The 26673-nt window shown below is 37.0% G+C and overlaps 2 protein-coding genes across 5 annotated transcripts in view; one reads left to right on the top strand and one right to left on the bottom strand.

Moving 5' to 3' along the window:
- Positions 1–20820, top strand: part of ACSS3 (acyl-CoA synthetase short chain family member 3) — a 64897-nt gene extending 44077 nt beyond the window's left edge. For all 4 annotated transcript variants that reach the window (XM_059846850.1, XM_059846853.1, XM_059846851.1 and 1 more), the window contains 7 exons: positions 1032–1127; positions 4046–4109; positions 13713–13794; positions 14722–14844; positions 19386–19485; positions 19575–19750; positions 20023–20820. In XM_059846850.1, coding sequence (XP_059702833.1) covers positions 1032–1127; positions 4046–4109; positions 13713–13794; positions 14722–14844; positions 19386–19485; positions 19575–19750; positions 20023–20088 — 707 coding nt within the window. In that variant the 3' untranslated portion in view covers positions 20089–20820. The remainder of the gene's footprint in view (positions 1–1031; positions 1128–4045; positions 4110–13712; positions 13795–14721; positions 14845–19385; positions 19486–19574; positions 19751–20022) is intronic.
- A 2899-nt stretch (positions 20821–23719) lies between these two features.
- PPFIA2 (PTPRF interacting protein alpha 2) overlaps positions 23720–26673 on the bottom strand; it is a 104307-nt gene continuing 101353 nt past the window's right edge. The window contains exon 28 of the mRNA XM_059846854.1: positions 23720–25169. The gene's annotated coding sequence lies outside the window, so the exon portion shown is untranslated. The remainder of the gene's footprint in view (positions 25170–26673) is intronic.

Here is a 26673-nt window from a genome sequence, read left to right as displayed (position 1 = left end):
AATTAAGAACTCCTGTCATTACTTAAGTGTGACCAGGAGATACACAGGAGATGGAAGCAGGATCAGGCCAATTGGAATGAATATAGAGAGGTTATCAGGGTAAGGAGAAGTGAGACAAGAAAGTTAAACAAAGACAAGTGCTGGATTCTGCATCTGGGATGGGGTAACCCTGGGTGTGCAGGCTGGGGAATAAGAGGCTGGAAAGCCATACCTTGGAAGGAGACCTGGGGGTCCTGGTCAATGGCAAGTTGAACACGAATCAGCAGTGCCCTGGCAGCCAGGAGGGCCACAGGCATCCTGGGGGGCATCAGGGACAGCATCACCAGCTGGGCAAGGGAGGCGATTGTCCTGCTCTGCTCTGCACTGGGGCGGCCTCACCTCCTGTGCTGGGGGCAGTTTAGGGTGCCATAAAATAAAAATGGTAAAGCTATTGGAAAGTGTCCCAAAAAGGGCTACAAAGATGGTGAATGACCTTGAGGGGAAGCTGCATGAGGAGCAGCTGAGGTCATTTGGTCTGTTCAGCCTGGAGGTGACTGAGGCAAGACGTCACTGTGGCCTTCAGTTTCCTCACAAGAAGAAGTGGAGGGGCAGGTACCAATCTCTTCTCTCTCGTGACCAGTGACAGAATTCAAGGGAATGGCATGATGTTGAGCCAAAGGAGGTTTAGATTGGAAATTAAGAGAAGGCTCTTCACCCAGAGGGTTTTTGGGCACTGGAACAGGCTCCCCAGGGCAGTGTTCACAGCACCAAGCATGACAGAGTTCAAGAAGTGTTTGGACAATGCTCTCAGGAACATGGTGTGATTCCTGGAGGTGTCCTGTGCAAGACCAGGAGTTGGACTTCAGTGATATCTGGGAGTCTGTTCCAACACAGCATATTCTATGATTCTGTGAATTCTAAATCTTCCATTGTTTGTCTAGGAATTTTTTAAAATAATTTTGATGTGCTGAGCATCAAAAAACTTAGAACTAGTAAATACTGAATGGAACTAAAACCAGCCTTAACTGATGGTGTGTTTGTTCTTTTAATAGAATCTGGTTCTGCAATTACGGCTTCCTGCATTGGTTTGGGGAACTCTACAACACCTCCACCTGGACAGGCAGGAAAACCAGTGCCAGGATATAATGGTAAGACTATGCTAAATATGTTACTAGGAAAGGACATATATTGCTTGTATTCCTGAGGAAGTGCTCCTTAATTGTCATATCTTGTAGTGAAAGAAAATGACAGTCTAATAAGATATTTTCCTCCTTCCGGCTTTCTTGTGTGTTGTAGAATGTGATTGTGAATAAAAAATTCAGAGTCATCATCAAGAAAATTGATCAACTACTTCTGCCTTTGTTATATGAAAAGGCTAGCACATACTTTGACACATTGCTCATCTGTACTTCTACATGTACTTCTGCCCTTCTACACAAATTGAGAGAGTTGTTAAGCAGACTGTCTTTCAGTACCTGTGGAGCATTTTTATTTCCAGCCAGGAGAAATGGTAGGCTATGGACCAGCATAAAAAGGATGAAAACTCATTGTCTGAAAGGTATTTGCATGTAGAGGTGCAGTGACAGGATTAAGAATGCATAAGCTACATAATTAATAATGCATATTTAATACCTGGGAACTCTGATTTTAACACAATTTTAAAGAGTTACTTGAAATATGAAAAATAATTACATTAAAGATCAAGTGGTGTTCAGAAAAAGTTCTCACATCATTGGTCAGAAAGATCTAAGCTGTTATTTTCTTTTAATACGTGTAAGTGGTGGTGAGCATTAAAAAAAAAAACCTCAAATATTTTTAGCAGCTCTTGGTTTTGGCACTTACAGTTATGGAATGAAGATGAGCAATAGCTTAAAAACAAGGCCATGAAGTTTCTTCAGAGTTCTAATAAGTAGGAAAGGGTGAAAGAATGTAATTGCATCACACATGTCATCAGATGATAGTCAGGACTAAGAAGAAATATGAGAAACAAAAATATAAACATTTCTGATGAACATTTTGGAAGATTGGGACTAGTGTAAGTAAAGATTTTCTTCAAAGAGAATGATGGCAATGTCTTTAGCATACCGTATAAAGGAAACAAAAAATGAGTATTGAAATTCACTGAAGATTTATGGAGTAATTTTACTTCTTTCAGTCTTTGACCAAATATGTCCTGTAATGCAGCTATTCACAAACTAGCGATTTTTTAAAAATTACTCTATTTTGGCTGCTGTCTTGCTTTCATCCACTTCTCTTTGGTGTTGTTTTCCTGCTGCTACTATACTTATTAGAGGAGATCCTTATGCCAGTTAGAAGATACTGTGGTCTTAGTTTATACACACACCTCTAAATGGCTGGTAAAGACATGCTGCAATATAAAGGAAGTTGCAAGATCTACTTTTTTTTTTTGAATGTGTAAAAATTCTTTCCTATTACATATTGCTCAAAAGAAACTGATTTGTTGCTGATTTTTAGGGACAAAGGAAAAAAAAGTTATGATATCAAAGTGTAGTGGCACAAATTGCATTTAAAAGTGAGTCAAGATGAAATATTAATTTCCATTGCCTTTAATCAGACATTATACTGTGCTTTTCCCTTGATCTGCTTGAACCTGTGCAGGTAATTGCAGTGCATTTTCAGACTGAAGCAGGTCCCCCATTTTGAAGAAACAAGTCAGTTCTTCAGTAATTCAGGTGTGAGCAGCAAAGTATCTCACTTCCCCAAATTTTTCTACATTGAAATATGTAGCTTGCAAGGAGAAGACTTAAATACTGGGATTGGTACCTTGATTAAACAATTACAGTAAACTGATTAGATTTTAGTTAGCATTATATAAAAATAGGAGAGAAAACACTGACAGCTACACAAGTGGGTCTGTGTAAAACTGGCCTTGTGACTGTGTGCAGAGCCATTGCTTCCAGCAGGCTCTTCAGTTACTTTAAAATTACCATCATCTTTGAAGGACTAGCTTCAGCCAGAAGGAATAAATTACAGATGTTGGTGCTCTTTGGAGAGATAGGATATGATATTACTCATATAGGTTTTAGCTGAGTTTAAGTCAGAAGTCTGTCATCCACTTTTCCCCATTTCCTTTGGAACTTTGTAATCCAGAGTGTAAGATTATTTGTAGAGCTTTAGATAAAGCTGAACATTGCTTTCATTTCTTGGGCAGGCTTCAAAAGCATGCAATTCTTATCAGCCCAGTCTGTCAGAGTCTTCCCTCCCTGTTTTTCTATGGTTTAGTTGCTTCACTTGATTTAATTTCATTATCATAGGCCAAGGTGGTATCTGTCATTCCTTTCTTATGCCCATGCCTTGAGATGGAATGGATGGTTGTAGTAGCTTCATTTCCCAGATAACTGCACAAAAGAGGCTATTTCAGATGATTTCCTCAGAAATCTCAGTATCAGGATATGATGCTTTCACTGAAGGTGGTGGACCCCTGCCATCCAGGGAAAAGGCTTCATTTGGGAAGTCTGGATTTTCCTGTTCTTTGAGCATTACCCTGCTGTGCAGCTTCGGTACTTTAAGAGTTACTTCATCTCTTTATGCTGGACTACAGTGTAGCTGAAGGGCATTTTTCTGAGACTCCTGAGAGCCTTTGAAAACCAGATATACTTATTTACTATTAATACTATTTCTCACATGAATTGGGTTAGACTTCAGTCATCTTGGTTGTTATTTCTTGCTCATGTCACACACATAGTTTTAATTTATATTTGTCATGTATCTTAAGGGTTCTTTGCTGTGTAGAAATTTAGATTTTCCAGTGTGAAAGCTTCTTTACTTTTAAGTTCTCTTTTTCCCTTTTGGGACTTTGTGCTATTTCTGCTTCCAAAGCACAAGTATTATTTAAGACTTTCTGTACTTAAGGCTGAATGTTAATAAAGTTTTAAGGTTATCCAGAGTGGCACTCCCAAATTACTTAATTCCTTCTGTTGCTTGGTGTATTGACCTTCTGAAGTGTGACATAAGTTGATATCCATAAAGAAAAACATTTTCATTTACCTTCACCTAAAAATACACTACTAAAGTTGAGTTTCCTTCCTATATTATTTTTTTACAGTCATGATTCTGGATGAAAATAAGAAACCAGTGAAGGCAAAGACTTTGGGAAATATTGTGGTAAAGTAAGAAAAATAAATATCATTACAGTTAAAAGAAACTTCCTACATGAGTTGATTGTCTTTTGACTAAAGTTTATATAAAAATAAGAATAGTTGAAGTAATGAGGATGGAAAAGCATGTCTGTCTGTCTCTGATACTGATACTAAACTCCCTGAATGTATTATGTTCATTAATGTTGAAAAATTGCAGACAAAAAGTTGTGTGAATGAATGAGTTTTTCTTAGATTACAGCAAAGTTTACCATTTTCTTAATCATCAGATTGTTGGCACAAAATGATGCCTTCCTCTTTTAATGTATGAGCAAGATACTGAATCATTCCCTTCACTATTTTATCTTTCCATTTAGTGAAATAGCACAGCAGTAAGTTTGGCATTCTTCAGCTTTCAGGTGTAATGCTGCCTCTTCTTTCATGATCTCCTAATCCCAACTGATGCACCTTCTTAGAGGGAGAACATGTATTTTCTGTTCTCTGTTAAAAAAAGCCAAGATGTTCCTGTGTGTGCTTTGCTTGAAAGAGTGTTCATTTGGACCAGTACTTCGAAAAAATACATGCAGGAAAAGGACTCCAGGAAAAAAAAATCAAAAGACCCTGCTGTGCATCATGTAGGTGATTTATAGTACCATTTACCAGACTCCTGACAGATGAGTTCCATAAACTCTAATATCCTTTTTGAAAGTGCACCTTTCTAAGGTACATTTCCTTAGATAAAAAGGCCTCTGTTTAGATCCCCCTGTGAACATCAGTTACATTTATCTTGCCTGCTGCCTTCTCACTGTTGCCTGGACCTTTCCTTACTCTCACAGCATTCTATGGGCTAGTGCTCTTTACAGCCCATGCCAGCTCTGTATTCTGGATGTTTTACAGGCTTTCAGGCATTTTCAGGCTTTCAGGCATTTTCCTCAAACAGTTTTTTTTCCTCTGAGAGAGACACCTGCTTTGTGACGAATGGGATGGTGTCTGTACCCACCTTTTTTTTCAGTCACAGAAAATAACTTCAGTTCTGAACACCTTCTAACTGTGAGGTAATACAAGTCCCAAAGGAAATGTATTCATCCATTTCCTCTGTGGTAGATTTTTGGAGAGTTGTGGTAGCTCAGAGTCTTCACTGCTTGCTTAGACAAATGAAAGGAAATGCAAAGATTAGTATTAATCTTCAGTGAACTGAAAATCTGTCAAAAGCTGAAGCATTGGGACGGATGTACCAGTATTGTTGAATTGTTAGTGCAGTTAGCTGAGGGTTGCAGTTGGCTGAGGCACACGAGCTGGAGGTGAGAGACAGGAGCTGCAGGCGCTGGAGCTGCAGACGTGCAGCGCCAGCAGCGTGGGTGGGCTGGCGCAGTGCTCGTGTGGGAGGTGGAGCTGCCGACGTGGGGAGGCTTTTTCCTCAGCTGTACCACTGGTCTTATGTAACTAGACCCCTGTGGAGACTAAAGTAGTATCACATGAACTCACTGTGCTGTGTGATGCAGATGTGTGTTTTCAGGATGAAGTCTATACCCTGCCTCATTCTCAGCATCTTCAGCCCAGCCAGCAGGACCACAGACATGTAGGTTTAGCTCCCCTGAGTCAGCAGACTCATATTTAGGTGTAGTTTTCTTGAGACATGTATAAGATTCTGCATTCACTCCATTGTTGAGTATGTACATTCATACCAAGCACAAGTACTTAAAATTGCTCCAACCTATTGTACACTTTGGTTTGCAGTATCAGCAACCCAGCTTAGGGTGGAAAACTGTCTTTCAATGCTCTCACCTCTGTAGTGCCTGAAGCCATAATAAAACACAGGATTGTAATCAATGGAGAGAGAAAAGGTATTTTGTAAGCTAGATGCTTAGATAGTCAGATAACTCATTCATTATATTATTCATGCCTAGTTATTCAACTAGGATGGAATAAATCACCTTCCAGATGTGTTCATGTCTTCCCAGTGCCTGCAGGAGTGGCACAGTTGGCTTAGGGTAGGTACCTTGCCTTATCTATCAAAAGAGGAGTGGAATGAACTCCATCTTTAGCAACTCTGCCAAACAAATTTGAAGACAGACTTCCCTACATTTAGATGTTTTCTCAAGGGATTACAAATGTGTTAATATATTGATTTGTTGTTGTTTCATTTGTTTTGTTTTATCTTGCTCAGCCTGACTTTTGCTGCAATCAAATAAATTGATAATGAGAAGAGGGAGGTTTTTTTGTTTGGTTTTTTTTTTGGCAGTGTATCACTCAAGAAAATGTAACCCCACAGGGATACTATTTTTTTATCATGTCTGTTTTTATTGCATTGCTTATTTTATTTTTTTATTAAAGCAAGGTTTCATGAAGTCCTCCCTCAAAGAAGCCATTTCTCTCTTCAGCAGTCTTCTACATGTGCAGACCCTTTAAAGTAGTGGGGATGATCCTTGCAGTGTTTGTTTGTCAGCCCAGAGCACGTTCCTCTGCAGCTGGAAAAAAATGGGGGACACAGGAAAGTTCTGACTACTATTCTGTCATACAGTCAGTAGTAAAAGATGAAAAAACACAGGGATTTGCTTCACCTGTAGCATAGGTGAGTTGAGAAATATTCTTCAGTAGAGTATCCTTTCTTGGAGAGGAGAGTGGTTATGTGTTACTTAGAATGACAGCTGTGCAGAAGTGGTAAACTGCAGCTCTGGGTTGTTTTTATCCCAGACTAACTCTTGGTAAAGACTATTTGGGGTTGCTCAAGGCCTGCAGTTTTCTCAAGTACAGTATTTAAAATATCTATTCTTACAGCAGAGCTTTAAGTTTTAATTTCATCCAGCAGGAGTCAAATACTCTAGAAAGGTACTTCCTACATCTAATTACTCCAACTTGCTGCCCCAAGTATGTTCTTTTCTTTACTTTTCTGCCAACTGATATCTATTCTGGTTTTTTTTTTTTTTCCATATAATCATAATTTCTGCCCTTTGAATAAATTATTCTTGGATAAAAACTCTCATACATATTAGTTTACCTGGACAATGCAATAATATTTCTGATTTCACAAGTCTTTCAGGATAAAAGAATTGAAATCTATGTGATAGAAGGACAAAGGAAAATAAAGGCAACTGCAGATTATGAGGGTGGGCTTGTATGAATTGTTTTTAAATTTATATGTATTTTATTCTGAGCTAGAATTTTTGAACATGAAACATTCTGAAAATGTATTCTGAAGTGAAAATGATAGCAGCAGCGACTTCCGTTTCCATTAGCAAGACCAGTCTGGTTTAGTGACATACTTCTGCTTGCATTGTTGTGGCCTGCCTGTAATTAATGCACACTTACTTGAAAATACACTTCTATATACTTGTATATACATACTTGTATGTATCTATGTCATTTTGATTAGCCATAAGAATTTTCTAGGTTTTCTGTTGTTATAAAGAACATTAGCAAAGAGAAATCCTATGTAAATTCCAGTTTTTGTCTTACACATTGAAAATATCACAAACTGATTATGTTTATTTTTTGAAGCAGTCATCAGCACTCTCTCATTAGCTAGCATTATTCTTTATATTCATGTACAACAGGACTGTGTTTGCCTTGTGCTCATTCTTTCCACAGAGTAGTGACTGGCAGTAAATTTGCTGCTAGACCCTAGTTACATTTCCTCTAGTGTTTATATAGTTAATTTTGTACCACAATAGTGGAGTTTTGCAGGGTGAGTATTTACAAGTTTGCTTTAGTGATCTCCACTGCACGAAATCACATAAATATGTTCCATATCGAGCAGGAGGCAAGACAATGTAGTTACATCATACAGTGATTCTGAAATATTTTAGTTGCATTGCTTTAATTGTATTTAAGAAAAATGGCTGTGTGAGAAGCTCTGAAAACTACTAATGTGGTGGACTTTTTTTTTTTTTTTTGTGGATTTTGAATTAGTGAAGGAAGAGGAAGAAAAATCAAAATGTTTTAAGAGAATTAGAATGTTTCAAATGATGACAATGACTCCATTGTATCAAGCGCAGTCATGCAAAACTTTATGTACAGTAAAAACTAAAATACATTTATTCATTAAAAATTTTAAATAGCCAATATTTATAAAGAAATAGTGATGATAAATTCACAGCTTTTTATGATTGTACATTATAAGTTAGCCAAAGAGAAACATGACTGTACTTACAAAGCAAATACCTTCCAAAGCAAAGTGAATATCCTTTATTAGAAGAGGTGTTACTCAAATTAGGCAGCCCACTGACAGTTTTCCGATTTGTGGTAATGTGTTCAATATTTATAAAGTATTTAGTGAGCAAATAAATGTTCAGTGAAAGGCTTACTCATTCAATATTTCTTGCAATGTGTTAAAAAGAAATTTGTGTGAAAGGATGAAGCAACCTGAAGCCAGGATTGTAATCATTATAATGTTCAATAGAATGCTAACCAAGAGAGCTTAAAGGAAGGAAAAGGGAAAGAAAAAGATGTAATCTTTTGCAGCACACTGTTATACCTTGGTATTTCATTAAAAAAAACTGAAGTAAGATCTTGTAAGACTTGTTGAGTCACCATTTGGGCATTCCAACTGGGCTATACCCATGGGAAAAGTCACAGCTCTCTTTGTGCTCTCCCACTGCCCAAGAAGAAAAGGAGGCAATGACAATGTGTTCTTGTAAGCAGGGGCTGTACTGCTAGGTAAAGTGAAAGTTTGCTAGATCTGTAAGATGAAGGGCCCTAGAAAGCAGTGACTTTCAAAGGAGCTTTTTATCTTACAGTGGATAAACCTCTGAGTACACAGGATCTTTGAATGAAAGGTAGCTGCTAGTGTAACTGCAGGCAATATGATCCCCTGTTATTCAGAAGGGGAACTGAAGAGGAGCCAACATTACTGTCTGTGGATGTGGTGTTCGTACCTCCATTGATGCACTACGCTTGGTTCTTTTGACTGTGTTTCAAGACTACTGAGAAAGTGACTGCATTTTGGGGGAAATATGAATGAGAGTGACCTGAGTGCTAGAATCCACATGGTATGGAGATCTGAGGTATGTAATTCACCTAAGATCAGTAAAATAGTAACCTTTTAAAGGTCAGGGGAAAAAAAAATTCTGAGAGATGGCTGTTTAATCTACCATAAATAAATTGGAAGCTGAAGCTAGATGCATTCAGATGACAAATAAAGCAGTGTTTTAGCAGTGAAAGTATTAAGACATTGGAATAAATTCTTGGGAGTATGGTGGTTTACTTTGATATTTTTAGGCCTAACTTAGATACCTATTTTAACCAAAAGTTGTGGGGTTGAGGCAGGATTTAGTAGATGGCATCTTCCAGCCTGTGTTATATGAAAGGTCAGTTTAAATACTTGTACAAAAGATTTATCTTCCTGACAGCTTTCTATATGTTTATCAGCTTTGTCTTTTCCCTTTACAGATAGAACAATAAGTAGGTCTTGCAATGTGAGAGCAATTTATCCAAAGATAGTTTTTCTAGCAGATCTCCAGCCGAGCACATGTAAATACCATTTGAACTTTCCTTACTTTGAAATTTTTCCAAGAACTTTATCTAGTTTTTGATGGCTTTTTCTCTTTTCCCACTAAAGCAAAATCCACACTGAGATCAACTACTTTTGTAATTCTTTTCAGCTAACTAAAGTAATATTTCATGCAGACTGATGAGCGTTCAAGATCCTCTACTCTTCTTCACCCTTTTTTCTGTGGTGTTGTTCCTGGAGTCTGAAACAGCTTCCAGATGCTTTTCAAACTCGCAATCAAAAATTTTTGTAAGAGCAATGTTTATGCACACCCCTACATAAATGCTGAGTAGTAATTATAGCTGCCAGTTGAGATTGTTTTGTCCCATTGAGAAGCCCAGACTCAGTTAACAGTGGCTTGTATTTACTTTGACTGGCTGTAATGAATAGCCTCTGAGTATCATTGCCTACCATAAAATCAAAGAATGTCTTTTCTGAATTCTAGCAAGGTAGCATCTCCAATAATTTATTATTTCATTTCAGAAATCTGCTTTTCCAGGCAAATTCTCTTTTGAGTTCTCTGTCTGTAATTGCTTGGTTCCATTAACAAGGATTCTTACACCATTTTGATGAGTGGCATTCTGAAAGGATGTGCTATGTGGGAGTCAGATTTGTTGGGCTGTGCTAAAGGTGGACTGTTCTTTTTCTATTTTTCACTGTTGTGTGAAAAATAAATGAACTGTGAAACAATGCTTAAAAAAACAAATAATAATTGCCATATAAAATTCTGTACCAAAAACCAGTTACTGTTAAAATACTTGATAGTTTTTTTGTGATGCTGTCATGCTCATTCATCTTAGTCTCTCCAATTTATAATGAAATTACCTGCTTATCTTTGTAAAATGTAACCAGAATGAATCTTTGTTAAATGAACCCATATGATTTAAATCATTAATTTAGACAGTTTGCCTCGTTTCCCTGATGCTATTTTAAATGTATTCAACCTTTAAATGAGAAATAGGCCTGGATCTGTATTCTTGTAATTCAACAATTTTAATCTTTCTTTGACTGGAGTAAATGCACATAGCATTGCATGTGCAATAGCATAATTTGTACTGCTGTTACAGTGCTGGTAACAGACAGCTACAGAAATACAGTAAATATGTCCCAGGGGGAAACCAAGCAAAGCAACTTCTTTGTATGTTGTGAAAATTATAATGAAGGAACCTGCCTACTCCTGTCTTGGCCCCCAGTGATCCTGTCCCTTGTGAATGGAAAGCAGTCATGCTTACATATGCATTCCTGGTATTTTTGGTCAATATCTCTCTTAGTAAAAGTAATGCCAAAAGATCTTGTGTATCAACTCAGTTTTTAGACAAAGAGGCAACCATTTTTAAATGCTGAGTTATTGTGGGTGTGTGTTACATTTTTTAGGGCAAAAAAGACCCAAATCAAACATCTCAAAATGTTCCTTTTTTATGGAGGGGTTGATAAAAACAAGAGATGTCTGTTTTCAGGTTGCTGTTATTTTTGGACAGTCTCATTTTCTCTCTTTTGGCTCCTTGCCTGTAATTATGATCCAGTTCTGCTCCCTTTGGAATTTATGGCAGCATTCCCACTGACAGCAGTGGTTTTAAGGCATATTTGGCTCTGGACTTTTTAATTCTGATGTCCTGACAAAATTTCAATACACATTATTATGTTCTGGCAAGCTGAATTCTACCTTTATTAATTTGAGTTTGCACAGAACCTAGAAATTCTGCTAAGTCATGACACCAAGAACTCTGCTCTCATCAAAGAATTTTACGTGCCCATTGCTCTGGAATTATTGTGCTGAAAGATTGACACATGGAAGAGGGCATTCACTTTTTGCTTAGTGGATGAATGGGGTCCTGACTGCAGGTAATCTTTCACAGAAAGCCGTGGAAGCATATTTTCACATGTCTGTATTCTGGTATGATAAGTGCTGCAGAGATACCTGTGGTAGTCACTAATTTAGCAGTCTGGTTTCCACAGACACACAAAAAATATGCTCTGTGGATGTGTTCATCAATACAATTTTCCTAAAGAAACCCCAACAAACAAGCAAAAAAAACCCCACCAAACTGAAACATGAGACACCTCTGGTCTCCCCATTTGAAAAAAAAAATCCAAACAAGGACAAGAAAACCAAATAGTGAAAGTGAGGGTTTTATTTCTGGTGCTTTGTTCTACACTTCTCTGTTTAGAGTTTTAAACAATGACAGAAAAGAAATTGCTTTTCTAATTTCAGCAATTAAACTGTTTTTTTCTCTTCAGTGACTAACTGCAAAATATTGAATAGAGCTGTGGGGAAATTAAGGACTTCATCAATATGAATTGTTCTTTTTCTCCCATCACAAAGATATTAGACTGCTAAATAAATTTAAAGTGAAAAATTTGCAATGACTGAGGCTTTTACGAATTGCTGTACTATTAGCAACCAGGTAACAACCATAGTAACTGCCACTCTCTGGTGGCATTTCTTGAATTTAAACAAAAGATTTTTTTTTCCCCTTTTAAATGCATGAATACACAAACACCAGGATCAATATATTGTTTTTCTAATCTTTTTTTCCAAGGCATACACTCCATGGGTCATGTTTTTATATCACAGAGATGCTTACTAAGCTTGAAAGGCTTAAAATAGGGCAGTGAATTTCTTCCAGATGGGCAGAAGCCAGCCTGCCCTCCTGAACCCTGGGTAACTATGTGGGAAGTGTCTTGGCATTTCTGGCCATACCTTACCCATACTTTCAAGGAATGTGATGTATGGGATGTGTTGAGCCAGAACCCTCAGAGTAGTATTTATAGTAGTATATTCTGTTATGCTAGCTGACCTGAATTAAGCTGAAAAAACTAGGATTGTAGAAAATCAGGCATTCAAATCATTACTGGATGATATGACCTTTTCAATGTAGTTTGTGCTGGTTTTACCATAGCTAGGATTTTTTTTTAAGTGTGTTTCTCTCTCTCTCTCTCTCTCTATCTCTCCATATACATACAAATAAAACTATAACTAGGGTTTTTTTTTTTTTTTTGTAAATATAATGTTAGAAATGTACATGTCACAGAGCTGGTGGCACCTGTTCTTGTGACTGACCATCATAGACTGTAATGACAGCAGAATTGCTATGCTACAGAGAACTGTTTCTATGCTAGAGATGTTGCCTTTTGGTGTCATAAGGATACTGTTAAAGAAAATAAAATACCTCTGGCTAAATACTTGCTAGTTAGCAATGCAGGCATATGCTAGTAAAATCTATATGATTTTATGTAAATAATTATGTTTGTTTACATGATCATTCTCTCCCTGTTATTAGGGGTAAACTTCATAAAACTTGTGCTGATATGCCTGAATATATATCTCTCAGGCAGTTAAAGAAATCTGTTTGACCCTGTCAGAGCTTTGAAGAAAGAAACTAGCACTTTTTATGCTGAGGCTTCTGCAGCTTCTCTTCTGACAGATATGTATGTGAAGTGTCCCATATTTTCTCATGCCCATATCATTGACTGAAGAAGGAATTTAGTACGTATTCAAAACTCAAAAGCTGAAGCAATCCAGAATTTTGCTGCTTTAAGTACAATTATTTTAGAAAGTTCTATTAGTGACTTTTATCAGTATACTTTCACAGAACTTCTCCAGTATTTCCAATAGTATTATGCACAGTTTCAACAGAAAAGCATTTTTATTCAGATTCTTGTGATTGAAGTCCTTTGAGTTTTATCTTTTTACAGAAACTGAAGATCTGTGTGTCTGATAATTCATCTGTCTATGCATGTGTGGGTGTGTATGGCTGTTAGAGAGACCTGTAATAATGCAGTTGTCTGTATCATAGTGTGTATGCACAAATGTCAAACAGATACTTAATCCTTAGAAGTGTTAAAAGCTAAATACCATTAACATATTTATAATACAGTACATAGTGTTTACTAGACTGAATATTATTTTACTGAGGTGCTTGTATTATGTAAAAGGTAAGGTCTGGATACCATGCAGAGCTATATACATTTGATGACAATAATTCATAGCCTTTTTTGTTGGATAACAGCATATTATTAGGCTGAACTGTTTTCTGATTTTGTAGACAATGATTATTTGTCTGAAAACAGAGTATGAGTGGAGAGCATTAGTTGTTTTTTTTATATCTGTTTTTCTTACTACTTCCTTCTGTTCTTTTCAATTTAAGGTTGCCTTTGCCTCCTGGAGCATTCTCAGGTCTTTGGGAAAATGAAGAAACATTTCAGAAGTTATATTTCCAAAAGTTTCCAGTAAGAATTATGAAATCAATTATTTAAACTTCTGGTAATGCTTCAGAACTGAATGATAATAGATTTAACCTGGGAAACAGTTCACCCTAAGTTGTCACAATTTCATTGGAGGTCTTTGATATATGCATATATAATGAAAAACATTTAAAGATAAATCATTTTTTCACCTGTAATTTCAGCTCTTGGGTATCCTGTTGGTTTTTTTTTTTGAAGATCTGAAACAGAAGAAGTAAGCACAGCTTCAAATACACTCCTCCTGTTGGCATGCAGCCATACCCTGGAGGCTCTCTGCTGCATTAGTTATGTTTCCTTGTCAGATGAACTGCCCAAAGATTGGCTTACTTCTTTCCTTGTAGAAATAGGTAGATTGGCCCTATACAGATGCTCAGAATGGAAGATTTGGCTCAATGAAAGTAAATGAGTGAATTGGTCACACAAATTATTTTTTGTGTGCAATTGCATCACGATGACAGTGCATGTTTGGATGCAGCAAACAGGAGTATCTTTAGAAGGAATTAGACAACTGTCATTACTCACAGAATTCATGGAATGACTAGGTTGGAAGAGACCTTAAAGATCATCTAGTCCAACCCATTATATTGCAGTAATTCCATTTTCCTTGTGTAGATCCAGGCAACATCCTTCTCCAAGCTGTCAGGCATCAAAGTAAGCAGAGTTGGAAAAAAGTCAGGGTTTATCTTTTTTTTTTCCTGTTCTGTGTTAATAAAGACAACAAAACCTTTCTCTAAAGGGAGCTGCAGAGGATAATAAGATATAGAAATTGTGACAAATTACAGAATTAAATCTTTCAAGGACCAAAAGCATACATAATGGGAAACAGGTCTGTTTTTTTTTTTTATTCCCTGGTAAATTAATGAATATTCCTAGTACTCTTTCAGAATTTATTTTTCTTTGTGTTATATTTAGGGATATTATGACACTATGGATGCTGGTTATATGGATGAAGATGGCTATCTCTATGTCCTGTCTCGAGCTGATGATGTGATCAATGTTGCTGGACACAGAATTTCTGCAGGTGCAATTGAAGAGGTGAGCATTGCCTGACAGCAAAATAGAAGAGTGAGAGATGAATGAAGCAAGCTGAGACTAAAATCCCACATTTCATCACATCTCACATCTCCAAATCTCACACCGAAAGATCTCTCATTTGTTTTCTACTTGTTTTGTTTGCATTTCCATTGGTAATTTTAACCAAAATATTTCCTGTTTGGGGTTCTTCCTATTAAGATGCTTTCCAGAAAAATAACAAATTTAGTCAAAAATAATCAGTTTTAACCGTGGGATTGGTAAGGCAGGCAAAATTTGGTATTTGAAGGTGGAGTTAAGGAGCAGTGTGGTAGGGTGGGAAGCATACTTTTTAGCTCAAATAATGTATTTATTTGGGAATACAGTAGGATGGTGTAGTATCAGTGTGACAGGTAATTTCAGCAACTACTGTAGTTATTTAGGAGTAGAAACTTTTTTGCCTGAACTACAATGATCAATGTTGGCTGATTTTTTTTTTTTTTCAGAGATTAATATTCAGTGCTTTTTCTTGGTTGGAAGACTTCAGAGTTTTTTGACAGCTGTTTTGTCTCTTATTGTATGAGGAGTGCTAAATGAACAATGAAAATTTCTGTAAAAAACCCTGCTGTTAAATTGAAAGTCATTAATGTAATACCCATGCAACTCAAAAAAGTTGAAAATAATGAAGTTCATAATAGTGTCTGAATTTTGTATCATTGTTCACTCACCCTTCTGGAGTCACTGTGATTGATTGCTAGTTACAAATTTCCTTGATGACATATCAATTGCCTATTCAGGGAGTGTAGGAGAGGTGTGCTGGGCGTGTACAAGAGAAAAATATGCTTTTAAGAACTCTGAATTTAACTGTTCACTGAATCAGAAACTAATCTGCAAGTTGTTTTTTGGTTTTTAATGTCTGTTAGTCTAGTGACTACTTTATTTTTGAAGGTTAGAAAACTTAGAATAGAAGAAATTCTAATTACACAGAAGTGAACAAGTTCACATAAACATTAATCCATCAAGGATTGGTCAGCCAGGGTGCTGAAACAGCTGCTGCCCTGACTTGGGTCTGTGGAGATATAAAGGTGCTTTCAGTCTGCTTAAACCTCTATCCCTTAGAAGTAGTTTTACCTATTCCCTTACTGAAGCACAGCAGGAATCTCATCCCCACACATTACTGCTGTACTACTCATGGGCTGAGCTGGGCATTTTCTGAAGCTGCTGTAACAAATGATGAATTGAATCACCTCATCTGCTGTATTACCTTTGGATCCATCATAGTGAGCTCAGCATCTCTGTTTTTCTCCATGCTAGTTAGGTCTTACCCTTAGAAACATAATGTTTCATGACAGTAACATTCTAGAAGCTTTTCTCTTCACCTTTTGAACAAAGCTAAAAACCAAGAGTGATGTTAATGTGTGCACAACAAATTGCTAGTTAAATGGGAAAGTGTTAAGAAGACCACAATTTGCTCCTCAGGAAGATCAGTAAATACAGAATTAGAGGTCCATTGAATCACCATGTGATTCAATCAATTTGTTGAGCAAGTATGTTATCTACATTTACATTTTAGCTGCATTACAATTTTAACTACTTTTTCTTTAGTGCTTTGACTAAGTGTTTTAGCTCTGTTATGTTCCACACAATTTTTCCTTTGTCTAATGTATCTGTTAGTACTGTTGGAGCTCCATGTTTACTGCAATGCAGTAGATATTACAGTTTACCTGGCCAATTAGTGAATGGTGGCCGTTATGAGAACCTCATCTTGCATGTTGATCCACCCCTCTTCTTTGGTCTGGATATCTGTGGTGTTCCTTCTTGCCCCCCCCCGAAAAAAAAAAAAAAAAGTTTAATCAAATCTTGTCTATCTGAGGCAGCAGACTTGAGAACTGAGGAATTTATCATGAGAAATCCCTTTCCCTGATCATGATGTTTCTGTCTGCATTTGTCATCCATCCTTGTACCCAGTGATCATACTAGGAAAACCATTTCACTTCCTGAATTTTTTTATTACTTTTAAAGAAATTTTAAATGTCTAGTGCCATTTCTGTTTTTCTTTTCAGTTGTTTTATGAAGTTTGATAATTTTAAAATTGTTATTTATTAATTACTGATTTCACTAATTTGAAGTTAGTATTTGAAAAGTCAAAGGTGTGTTGATAAAACTTTGGATAGACTGAAGAAAAATACTACCAAAACTACATTATTCCAGCTAACCATAAGACTTAGAAATAAGTGGCAGACTAGAAGGAGAAAAGCAAGGTACAACAAAACAATCTGGCAACATTTAAGTCTTCACCTTAGGAGTCCTGTTGATGCCTGGTAGGTAATGATGATATTTGATGGTAATGCCAGTTTACTGTAGATTTTTTTCTGTGTTCCTGTGGAAAACAGTATTTACTGATTTACTGCGGTTGTAGACTTAATAGTGTACTTTCCCATAATTCATTGTCTTTCCTGGTTTTGTTTTTTTGGGTTTTTTTTGGTTATATATGCCTATCTGGTTTCTGTGGCCATGGTCAAGAAGTTAGAGCAGGAAAAATGGATATTTATAGCAGGAAATGGAATGCATTACTGAGGCTCTGGCCTGTAAGTGACCAAAGTGCATGAAATCTATGTGATGCAATGAAACCCTGTAGGGATTTGGAGATCTTGCATAAGATTAATCCCTATCTTAATCTTGCATAAGATTAATCCCTATATGATTTGTCAGTGCGGATTCCATGACTTTTGGACAAAGTAGGCTGCACCTGAATTCAAATGCATTTGTGTATATTCAGCTTTTTGAAGTAGGCTCCTCTGCACTTCCAATTCTGTTATAAGCCCAGTGCACTCTTCTGTATTTAGTTTGTGGACATAATATCTAATTCCTGTGAAAAACAATCCAGTGTCAAAAGCTGTGCATAAATGGTCATGCTTCTGTACTTTGATAGAGCCTGCATCTACTGTCAGGTCAGTGTTTTCCATTTGCCTTTTTTCTGGCATGGGACATGTCTAGGATCATGGTTTGTGAAATGAGTATAGCTTCTGGCAAAGTGTGCTAGAAACAAATTGAGTGGATTTATTTTGCTAAAAACAACTTGGTGTGTGTTGTACTGACCATGACACCTGGAGCCAGTTTCTCCTTCCTGTTTTGACTTTAAAGCCTAAGGATGGTGAAATCTGTTTTGAAGATGGGTTATCATAGACACTGTAAATTGTTCCTTTCCCCATCAGTTTTATCTTGTATGATAAACAGATCCTTTTTTAGTTGGAGCAACAGCGTTTCAGCTTTCCATTCTTTCAGGTTTTTTCTTCCTGTCTTTGTACTTTTCCTGTCTTTCACATTCTCACACCGTTGTATGAGTAGCCAATGCAAATGTGGTATTCCTATTTAATAAAAACAACCAAAAAGTGTCTTTATTCCTAAAACCTTTGATTTAGGCAACACAGTATGTGAAGCTCAGTTATTAGCAAGTACATAGTCCTTGTATGCACAGATAAATTAACAAGCACAATCACATTATGTGGCTTTTGTGTAGGGTCAGGTTAGGTCCTCCTTGTGGTGCAAAGTGCTGAAAGCACTGTTGGCAGCAAAATGCCCCAAGGTGAGGGGGTAAATTAAAAAGAGCCAGTTGCTTTGGAAGAGGATTCACAACTGCTGGCATCTTAAGGCCAGCTTTGTCCCAGACTTGGTGACATACATCTTGGTAGGTACTGAGACATCTTGGTGGCTGTTGTCCTGGAAGTGAGTACCTCAGCTGGCTAATTGGAAGCTTACGTTTTTTTAACCTAAAAAAGAGTTTGCTCTATTTTATCAATGTGATGTTGTTAAACATGTAGTAGGAAGGAAGGAAGCTCTGGTTTAATTTCCTTTTTTGTCTCAGGAAGCTGAGACCTAACATTTTCAAGAGAGTGAGCTGAGCTAGGCTGGCTGCAAGCTAAGGCTGGGCATGTATTTGGCCTTGGTTGAAACTATGCTTTTACAGCAACAAAGAATGAAAAAAAAAGTGTCAGAGAAAATGAACCAATAGACTTTATAAGTGTGTAGTAGTAGGAGGGCTTCTGTGACTTTGGTCCTTACTCCCTGCATTTAAGTTCCATGTTACTCATAATGTTAGACAAATGTTGTTTGTAACAGCAGAGATCTCACTAACAAAACCAAAAATGTGACACTCTCACAAAGCTGTAAGGAAATAACCTGTGGTTTGTTCAATATTTCTATTTTGTGCTGTTAAAGTTTTAATTTCTTCTGTTTGTTTGAAAAGCATACGTGAATATATATGAAAATATATAAACATGTACATCTTCAACACATGTAATTGGAATCCTAAGGTGTACTGACCTTTTGCTGTCAAAATGTAAGAAAAAGTCTATGTTTTTTGTTCATACCATACCATTTATCCTGGTTCAGGGCAAATTTGGGGATAAAAGCATCATATAGTCAACCTAGGACACCATACCATACCATACCATACCATACCATACCATACCATACCATACCATACCATACCATACCATACCATAGTTTTTCACTGAAATGTTGTCTGTTGTTAGTTCAGTTTCATTTTCTTTTCCCTCCCTCAGTGTATTCTCTTCCATCCTGCTGTGGCAGACTGTGCTGTTGTGGGCCAGGAGGATCCTTTAAAAGGACATGTTCCATTTGCACTGTGTGTTCTGAAACAAGGTGAGAAGTCACTGATAACTGATGTCACTAACACTTGCAAAAGTCTTAGAAAAGATAAAGGATATAAAGGATTTTACCTTCTTCACTAGGTGTAAAGATGCAAGACAGTAAGATTTTGAAAGAGCTTGTTGAGCAAGTTCGGACCAGCATCGGTCCAGTAGCAGCTTTCCAGAAGGGGATGTTTGTGACCCAGCTACCAAAAACACGCTCTGGCAAGATCCCACGTTCTGCTCTCTCTGCACTTGTCAGTGGAAAGCCATACAAGGTAAGTTAGAGATATTTGCTTCAATGAATTAGGCACATGTGCACATCCAAAGGCACACCATGGTGGTTTTGATTCTCTTGACTGTTCTGCAACTGGTCCATGACTTCAGGTGGCACTTTGTTTTACTTCTATTGCAGATTATGCAAAAGATTTTCATGTTTCAGACCTTTACAGATGCTTTTTTCTTGATTGCTTTTGAAGTATAAATTTAGAAGAATCTCTGAATGAAATTCTTATCTCCTATCACATGCTACTGTATTCTTACTTTTCAGATAACACCAACCATTGAAGATGCTAGTGTGTTTAAACACATTGAAGAATTGCTAAAGAAAAATTAAATGGGATTATACATAATAACGAGCATTTCAGTTATTCAAGTATACAAAGAACCTTTTTTTTTTTTTTTTGTTAATAATACATTTTAAAACCAAGTAATGCTTTGGGAATAAATGCTTTTTCTACAGAAACATTACTGTGTTCTTTACCATCTTGCCACAGCCACTGACACATAGTAAAGTCTCTGGGTGCTGTCAATATATTCTGGTTATTAAGATGGCTAAGAATTGCAAATAGAATTCATACATTGCTGTAGTCTTAAAGGGAAGGAGTCATTGGATTGTCCATGTTATACAGTGTCATGTAACCTTACATTTCAATCTGTTTTTTATAATGTGACCAGTAACTTTTGTTTGGCTAAAGCAGTTTACAAAAGGTAAACCCTGAACAGAGGACAGCAAAAAAGGAAATTGATTGTGAAAATTGTTGTGGACATAAAATTGTTCTTACTTGTAAATTGTAAGTTCTTGTCTTTTAGATTTTTTCTAAAATTAAAATGTTAAGATTAGTTCTCTTGATTCTTTTTTCTTTTTTTTTTCAAAGTCTTTCTGCCATAAATGAGATTTCTATACATTTTTTACTCAATAACTTTCTGAAGAGTCTTTTTTGTAAAATGATAAGTAATTCCTGGTTTTCAAATCTTGATTTGTCCACGGTGAAAATCTTGATTGGTCCACAGTAATATTCATAAAACCCCATGTATATTAAATAAAGGCAGGCATTTACCCTTTGCATTTTCTGGTAATTTTTTTGTGGTTTGTATCCCTTGTGATAAGGAAAACCAGCTTTTGCTGCCATAATTAAGCATTTTAGGCTGAGGTACATATAACCAAGAAATTAAGCAAATTTGGATACTAAGCAGCCCATTCTGGACCTTATAGGCCATTTCAGACAGGTACAGGGTTCTCAGCAAGCCAGGGGATGGAGGATACACTTTTTACATACATTCCTTCTCAAACTGCAGGTATTTAATTTAACAATAAATGTAAAAGTCCTTCTAAAAGTAGATGCTCCCAGAAAAGTATAACAGCAGAGAAGTTGCTCAAACTCAGCAGTGCTTACCAGAGAAAGAAACAGTAAGTAACAGACAAATTCAGATGTTGTTGTTGTATAAGAGAGGTCTCCAAAAGGTTCCAGAAATACTGTTACGTGGTGGCAGGTAGAGGTAAGGATGATATCCCTGTAAGGTGATGAAATCAACCAACAGATTGATGAAGGAGCTAAAAGGTAATAGGTTCCACTTCACATGAGCCCTACCCTGGTGCCTTGTGCTTGTGACACCTTTGTGGTGTTGGTGAGCTCTACTGGTTACATAAGAACTGAATAAAATGTCCATGTGTTTTTCACTGGAGACTGCAGACAGCTGGGCCAGTCATGTTGAACCAGGTCATGCAGTCATGCTAGAACAGCCCAGTTTGAGACTGCACTGCCCTTGTTTGCTGCCAAATCATTGCATAAGGCAGTCCCCTCCCTCTCAGCTGTATGCTTCAGTTGAAAATCACAATCTGAACAGGGAATAAAACACGCAAACACTGAGTAAAGGCTGATGATGCTTTATGGTAGATACGCTAAATATACAGGCTGGAGATTTAAAGGTGGGAATAATTTTGCTCCTCTGAGATGTCCTTAAACATTTGTGAAGTACTTCTTATAGAAGTGGCACTTAGTTTAAGATACTATTTTCTTCTGGATGAATTATTCAAGTACAAAGACTTTAACAGGAGGCCCGTGCCACATAATGGACTGACTTGAAGAGACCATTTGTTTTTCACAATGCCACAACTTAGCAACCTGTGCTGAACAGTTACAGAGCAAGTGGGAATTCTTGGGAGTTGTCAGAAGAGTGTTTTTTTTTAAATCAGTGAGACACTATTAGAGTCATCCCAGAGAAAATGTGGCACATTGGCAAGGTGTGTGGCCATTGCTTTTACAATTGAAGGTGAGACATTGTTGTGTATATTTGTTATCGTTACCCCAGCTGCAGCCATCATATAATTGCAAGAGCAGGGGAGGGGAACTAATTAGTGAGAGCAGAAACTCTCTACAAGAGATCCTGCAATGCATGTAGGAGAAGAGAATTAATTTCCTACATCTTGCATAATTTTCCCAATGACAATTCATGCTCCTACACCAGTTTCTCCATTTGTAAGGAAAAGTAAACTGCTTTCTAGTTTTGAGTCTCTTCTTTTAAGGAGGTGAAAAAAACCCACAAAATTTACAGCAGCATTAGTAATAGATATTCAGGCATGCACTTACCTTTCTGATGGGCTTTGTGCTTACATTAATATTAGTAAGAAACAATTATCTTTCCTCTGAACTGTTTATGAAGAGCTTCAATAGGTAACATTCTTAAGGTGTCTCCATGACAAAAATATTTGTAATAATTTCTGTTTTCTGAGGAAGCCTGAGCTGTTGGTTTTTTTTAATGTTCTCTTTTTAACAAAAAATCTTGTGGGCTTTTTTTTTCTTTCTCTCTGTTTTGGTAGAAGTGATTTCAGATCAAGACTTGTATTTTAAAAGAGGACAGAGCGTTCATACGTGCTCACTATACTGCCATGCTGGTGATGTGAAGAATTCCAAAAATTTCAAATGTCTCATGCATCAACATTCAGAAAACCTAGAGAAAGAAAGGCACCTTATTGCAGCAATACAGTACGGGGAAAACATTGTTTAATGGCCATTACTTTTGTTTTCCAAAAGAGCCTTTTGTTGAGGAACTGCAATTGCAGAATGCTTTGTCTTAGCCAAGCCCAAGAAAGGGTGGGTACACCATCAAGAAGAGCAAGCTCGTTTAACAAGTGGTAGGACAGCAGTGATTTTCTTAATTTTGTTTTCAGAGAGAAGTAGCAAGCGGGTAGATTTGAATGGTCATTGAGTTGCTGAATTTTGGCTGGAAGCGGCATATGTAGTAGTTATTCTCAGTGTACTGAAAGGGTTGGAGCCAAGTAGGCAACATTTCACATAACTGCTGTTTCTAGCTGTAGAGCTTCAGTTTGTGTGAGGGAGAGAGGGATGAATTAGGAGGCTTGATATGTTATGCTTAAATCAAATCTGAAGTCACAATAATACTATTTTAAATTCTTCTAGTCTGTTTTCTTCCACTGTGAAATATATAATTTGTGTGTGCTGTACTCCTGGGGCAGGACAACTTCCACACTGATCATAAAATCTGGCTCATTCTTTTCCCCAACACACTTAATTCCCCTTTGCCCCCTAAGTTTTAGTGTTGGCTGCAAAAGGAATTCTGTAAAACAAGAGCTGGTGTTTGAGGGAATGCTTATTCTCATGATATTGCTGCCACTGACAGTGAGAGTGTTTGCATTGCTTTACTTTGTGATAATATGCCCTAAAATAATCCAAAAGGAGGCTGAGGGAGGAGAAGAATGTTGGTCAGGTCCAAGGAGCTGTGCGTACAAGAGCCCTGACTTTATCCAGTTGTGTGCTGTACCCCTGCCAGCACTTTGCACCCATCAGCAAGATCTGTGCTCCCTCTCGTGGCAGATTCTCACCAGTAACTCCATCCTAACTCATCCCTGTTCGTGCCAAAATGTTCTCATGCTTAGCTGTGAGAAGCATCTGGTTTCCAAACTTAATGCTACTACGTACCAAACTTAATAGACTAATGAACACAAATAGCACTGAATTCTCTTTTTTATTGACATTGGGGGAGAAAAATCTTTCACCATCTGATTGACCGAAGTTTGCCAAATAAAAATAGACAAAACAAATGTTTATGTACGTGCAAACATTGCAGATCAAACTGCTAAAAGAAATAACTAAAAGACAGGTCTTGAGCTAAGATCAAGCAGCCGAAAAATAGCAAATAGGTAATGACTATTAAGTAGGTCTTACTTTGAAACTTCCCATTTAAACAAAGAATAAACAACAATAACACCACCAAATAAAGCCACAGCAGGTAATAGTTGCTCTTCTAAACTTTTATACACTATATATTAATCGCTCTGTCTTTCAGTTATTTCCTCTGATAAAACTGACTTTTGTGAAGTCTCAGCAAGGCCATCTTGGCTAAAAGCATAACATTAGACAGGAGCCTGTCTAATGCCCTGTTAGAATGAATAAATGGTGGGGGTTGGCTTCTTTTTTCTTTCTTTTTCTTTGCTGAATATATCTGGAAAGAAGAATCTGATTCTATGCAAATATTATATTTACTTTTCCAATGCTGGCTGGTGTTTGAAGATCCTGGAACGAAAAGGTGGCTCTTGGTAAAGCAAGATTCTTCTTGGTCCACAGGTAACATAGAAGAAAGTTTTTGGTTTTTTTGTACAAATCATGTTTTATTAAATTGCTTTTTATTTTTTTTTATAAACAGTTCTTCTGGATTTACGTGTTTGTTTATAAGAGATGAGCCATCATGGTGCTTCTCTGTAGGTATCTAACATTTCCATTTTGTCTTTAGAGGTCCATTTTGGCTTCAGTTCCAGGTTATGTCATTCTGTTGTACATCATCAGAGGCAGGTGTTCAGCTTTAAATATTGACAGATTTTTCTCAGTAGGAACATGTTGAAGCTTCTAACTCTGCTAAACATATTAATTTGACTGTTACAATCCAAAAACTGTAAAAATGGAGGAATGGAAAGATACAAACAGTATTATTGACACTGTATTGTCAAATGTTTGCACTGAGACCCCATGTACCATAGATTTCATTTTTAAAAAATCATATTTATATCCATTTACATAAGACTTACACATTTTAAAAGAAATACATACACAGTAAATACGTAAATGTCTAGTATTTTACAATAAAACAGATGTAACAATGTAAAGATGAGTGGCTTCATTTGATAAAAGCTTTGGATGTGCACTACTGTCAAATTTTTGATGACAGAGATGCTGAGAGAAAAGGGGGAGATTGTTTTGTTTTTCTTTTTTTTTTTAGTAATTTAGGTATTTTTTATTCACGTTTTAAACTAACCAAGACATGAAAGGAACATCATATCTGTTTGCATGATAAACATTATGTGTTCTCTTCCCTATTAACCTCTTCTTGCAGAGAATTTTAATGCTCTTTTCCTAAGTAGTGGTAGTGCACTTCAGGTAAAGTAGAAGAAAGAGATGACATCTAAAAAAAAAAAAAAAAACAAACATTAATTAGCAAGATTTTAAGATCCTAATTCAGTCTAAAGTGCAATGACAACAGAAAATATAGCACTAAGTAAGTAGTTTAGTAATTAAGTTACTAAAATATGGATTTTGAGTATTCGTGGGAGGCATGGGTTTGTTTAATTTTAGATCTGCGACAGAATTACTAAGAATTCATTTTAATTTTTTACTAATTGTTCTCAGTCAACACAGACTGCTGCTTACGTTTATTTTACAGTTGTTTTCCTGCTGTTTTGGTGCAGCTCTGCGGTTAGTTTCCTGCATCTGGAGACCTTTGCCTGTTTCACACAATGTGAAACACATTTTCAGTGTACAGACATTACTAGGTACTTCGTGGTTCTTCTTCCTAGTTCACTGCAGCTTGACAGCATTTACCTTTTTCACCCTGATGGTTTCTTTGCTATGGACCAGCTGCTTCCAGCTATCATTCACATCTTTTTGGAACACTGTTTCCATTTGTCTTCACAATCCTCTTTTGAACCCTTCATTGGTAAAGTATGTAACTGATTTTGCCAAATCTCCTTTAGTATTTCATTAGAATTAAAGTTGATATAATATGTTATATTGCTCCAGCCTGTGGCAAGAAATCTGTCCTGAATGACCCTTCTGACTTGGCAAAGACAAGTGTTTTACAAGTTAAAAGTGTTGCAAAAGCTTGGATAATGTTAGTGCCAAATCCACTGCCTGTGTAAAGACATTGCAGCTGCTCAGCTGGGCCACCCCATGTAGCCACCACAGCAGAAAGCTTGCTGGGTCCCATGTGCTCTGTAGTACATTTCTTTGCAACATTGGCCAGCACCAATGGCCAGCACCAGCAGCCTTAATTGTTATTAAATTTCTGATACCAAGTGCACTAAAAAAGGCCTGTGCAGAGTAAGCTCATATAAGTGTTCTGAGAATGTCTGCACATGATTTCTGGCAGCTCATTGTGGTTTCAACAAATATTCAAAGAAAACCACCTGAAATGCAGTTTGAAAGCATATGAACCAGGCACAGCTTCTGTGAAGTTGTACCAAACTTCTGTTGGCATAAACTGTTTTGACAAGCCTTTGACAGTCTCTGTAAGAGAATGTCTCTGATAAGAGTAGCAGAATGCAAGAATCTGCAGCCTGCTGTAATCACAGGCTATCTGCATTTGTTCCATGTGCAGTCTGTTTGCTGCTTTCTTTAAGGCCTGCCCTTTCTAGACATGTTCTCCTTTACTGTATGGAAAACTCCCTTATATCTTGCTATTGTGTGGCAGCTTGTCCAGCTATCCCTCCCCTCTGCTGCTTAGTTCTTGCTTCTGTGAACGCAGATACTTCACCAGAGTATCACAGCTGCTGATGTAGTCTAGGCAAGGTGTTACAAAAGCCTTTCTAAGATGGATCTGGAAAATTTCAGGAGGTATGTTGCAATGAATAATCTTCCCTTTTGTCCAAGTATCAATCAGCTCCTTCCATAAAGAAACAGTTAGTCAGGAA

The sequence above is a fragment of the Haemorhous mexicanus genome, chromosome 5, assembly GCF_027477595.1.
Source record: "Haemorhous mexicanus isolate bHaeMex1 chromosome 5, bHaeMex1.pri, whole genome shotgun sequence".
Classification (NCBI taxonomy): domain Eukaryota; kingdom Metazoa; phylum Chordata; class Aves; order Passeriformes; family Fringillidae; genus Haemorhous; species Haemorhous mexicanus.
This window is presented reverse-complemented; position numbering and strand designations above follow the sequence as displayed.